At 42.6% G+C, this 2,849-nt stretch overlaps 1 protein-coding gene across 1 annotated transcript; it reads left to right on the forward strand.

Moving 5' to 3' along the window:
- The first annotated feature begins 956 nt into the window (after positions 1 to 956).
- On the forward strand, positions 957 to 2,841 carry LOC109591150 (uncharacterized). Its single transcript, XM_020006946.1, has one exon. The coding sequence runs from the start codon at positions 1,304 to 1,306 to the stop codon at positions 2,513 to 2,515; it is 1,212 nt and encodes a 403-aa protein (XP_019862505.1). The 5' UTR covers positions 957 to 1,303; the 3' UTR covers positions 2,516 to 2,841.
- Positions 2,842 to 2,849: the final 8 nt, after the last annotated feature.

The raw sequence follows: 2,849 nt of genomic DNA on the forward strand, positions 1-2,849 counted from the left end.
ATGATAATATTATATAGGTCTACTGCTAGTTTGTTTACCAGTTGGAGGAATATAATTGAGCTTCATATATCTTAATAAAGATAAAAGAAGAGAAACGATAAGAGACAGAGCTGCTGGTAGTTTAGATGTCTTCTCTCCTGATGTAGTACTGCCCGACTTGCTGTCTACTGCAGCTTTGAATGAGTGAGAGTGGCAGCCATTAGCTGGTCTACTGGAGGCAGCTTGACAGTAGTTCCACAGTCCAATACTTGCTCTCCATTGAGAGACATCAATCATCTTGTAATTATTATTATTATTATAAATGACGTTACAGACCAGTAGTTCCTTTATCCAGTGACTAATGGTAAAGAGTACAATAGAAGTGAGTGTATATGTACCTGAACTATATGGATCATTAATATTACGCTATGACAAGATTCTGTCAGTAGATAGTGATTGGTATTTTACAGTAATTCCTAACCCATCTCTATCTCTCTATGCTTAAGTAGGGGGCACTATAGAAGTATTTTACAAGTGATTTTAACTTGATTTTGTACTAATTAATGAGTAGTTACAAATTCGTACAAATTACATGATTGTATACAGCAGATTTACTTCAGAACTTAGCTTTAAAATGATGCAACAAGATACAGGTACAGTGACTAGAGGTAGCTTCACTATATCAGGGTAGAGTACAACAACAAGACTAAGTACAAGACGGTACAAGAGGCTAGGACAGCAAATTGCAAAGAAAGAACGAGCCCCGCCTTTAATGGGTGGTGCCTATTTGAAATGGGTGTGTCCATGATAATATTAGATCATACACCACTATGTCCATATACTCTATTATCTATGGATCATAGATAATAGAGTAAGCTATGCCAACTACCATGTCTGATCCAGGACTGTTGCCCAAAATTACTGGATCAGGATAAATTACTGTTACAGAATGCTTATGGTGTTATTGATGACCACGTGGCCTAAGATGGCTACTCATTTTTGGCTCTGAGAATAGTCTACCTTATTTTGTTTCTCTGCCGGTTTAAAGTATTTTATACCGGCCACTAAACCAGGTTATTGTCTTACACAACTATATTTTTCTCTGTTTGCCGTTTTTGTAGCCGAGATCGTCACTTACTAGGCCACGTGTTCCAGTCTTCTTAGTCCCCCTCCATCTAGCCCTCCATTCCACTCTGCCAGTCTTTAGACTCGGCACCCCTGTTTTCTTGCCGGTTAATATCTTCTATTGCCGGCCACTAAATCAGGTCAGTCTGCTATTGTTCAGTCTTCTTTTCTGGTGCTCCCTTTATTTTTACAAGGTCCTATGATGGCATCTCGTCCTGATCATACAGGATCAATGGTAGAAAATCTAACAAAGCTAAAGCTTACTGACCTTAAGCAAGTTGCTAAACGCTTATCTGTTGACACTAAGGGTTCAAAAACTGAACTGGTTTTGAGGCTAGAGAGATGCGACCAGGCTGCCCTCTCCCAGGCTATGTCATCGCTATTCCCCCCTGCCCCTAAAGCTGCCACAATTCCTCCTACTGGTGCTGGACCTCAGCGCTCCACTAATTCTATTCCTGCTTGTCCAGTTTGTGATAAACCATTTACTCACAAGTCGGGTGAGGAATCTATTCAGTGTGAAGGGGCTTGTAAAGCGTGGTTACATCGCTGTTGTGCTGGCTTGACAAAGTCTGAGTTTGGACTTCTCTCTCAATCCTCTGTCCCCTTTTTCTGTGTGAGATGTCGTCTAAAAAGTGCTGAGGATCAGATACTCACTCTGCAATCGCAGGTGACAACTTTAACTAACAGGCTGGATGCATTGAACCCGCCTGTCCAAAACTCATCTCCTGTCTTTCCCTCTCCTGACTCAAATAGAGTCTCTCATTCTTCTATTCCCCATCCGAGTCAAGACTCCTCAACCTCTAAGAGAAAATTCAATGTCGTGTTATATGGAATATCTGAATGTCCTGAGGGAATGCCCCGTCACCAGCGGATCTTGAATGATCTTGAGAAGATTCAGACAATTATCTCTTCTCTTGATTGTGCTGTCAACTCTCATTCTATCAGAGATTGTCTTCGGCTGGGTAAATACAGTGTCAGTAGGCCAAAGCCTAGACCACTGTTAGTCCATCTAAACAGAGTCTCTGATGTCCAAGCCATTCTTAGTAAGAGGTCTTCAGTCCCCCCTCCTCATGTTATCAGGCCAGACTTACCTCCCTCTTTAAGAACTCAAGAGCGGGTACTGCTTCATGAAAGGAAGTCTCTCATTGAGTCTGGAGTGAGCCGTCAGTCTATCAAAATCAAAGACTCCTCTAAGATCTATGTAGACAATACCTTATGGGGGTCTGTTTCTGGTAGCGAGTTTACTAGGAGCTCTGTGAATGGTGATACTTCTCTGGACCCTGGAGATGAAAGCTCTCCTGACCTTAGTGCCGATAATGATCCCCATCCTGGAAATAATCCTAATTCCCTTCCTGTTATCACTGTGTCCCCCCGGTCGCCTGGTTCTCCAGCTAGTCATTCTGATGATTGACTAGCATCAGTATGTCTCTGGAATGCCAGGAGCATTGTCAACAAGTTATCTATCTTCCATTCATTTGTTTACTCGTCCCCCTTTCTAATCATTGGTCTCACTGAGACTTGGCTCACTCAGTCTGTGCTTGACAGTGAGGTACTGCCCAATAATTTTACTATTTTTCGTCAAGACAGGTCTAGTAGGGGTGGTGGAGTCCTCCTTGCAGTGCATTCCTCTATTCCCTGTTCTTACCTGCCCTCTCCCCCTGAGCTGGAAATTGTTACTGCACTATGCCACCTCAAGTCGTTCTCTGTCACCATTTGTCTTGTCTATGTACCCCCCAATGCCTCTG

The sequence above is a fragment of the Amphimedon queenslandica genome, unplaced genomic scaffold (genome assembly GCF_000090795.2).
Source record: "Amphimedon queenslandica unplaced genomic scaffold, v1.1 AMPQUscaffold_8833_Cont19227, whole genome shotgun sequence".
Lineage (NCBI taxonomy): Eukaryota > Metazoa > Porifera > Demospongiae > Haplosclerida > Niphatidae > Amphimedon > Amphimedon queenslandica.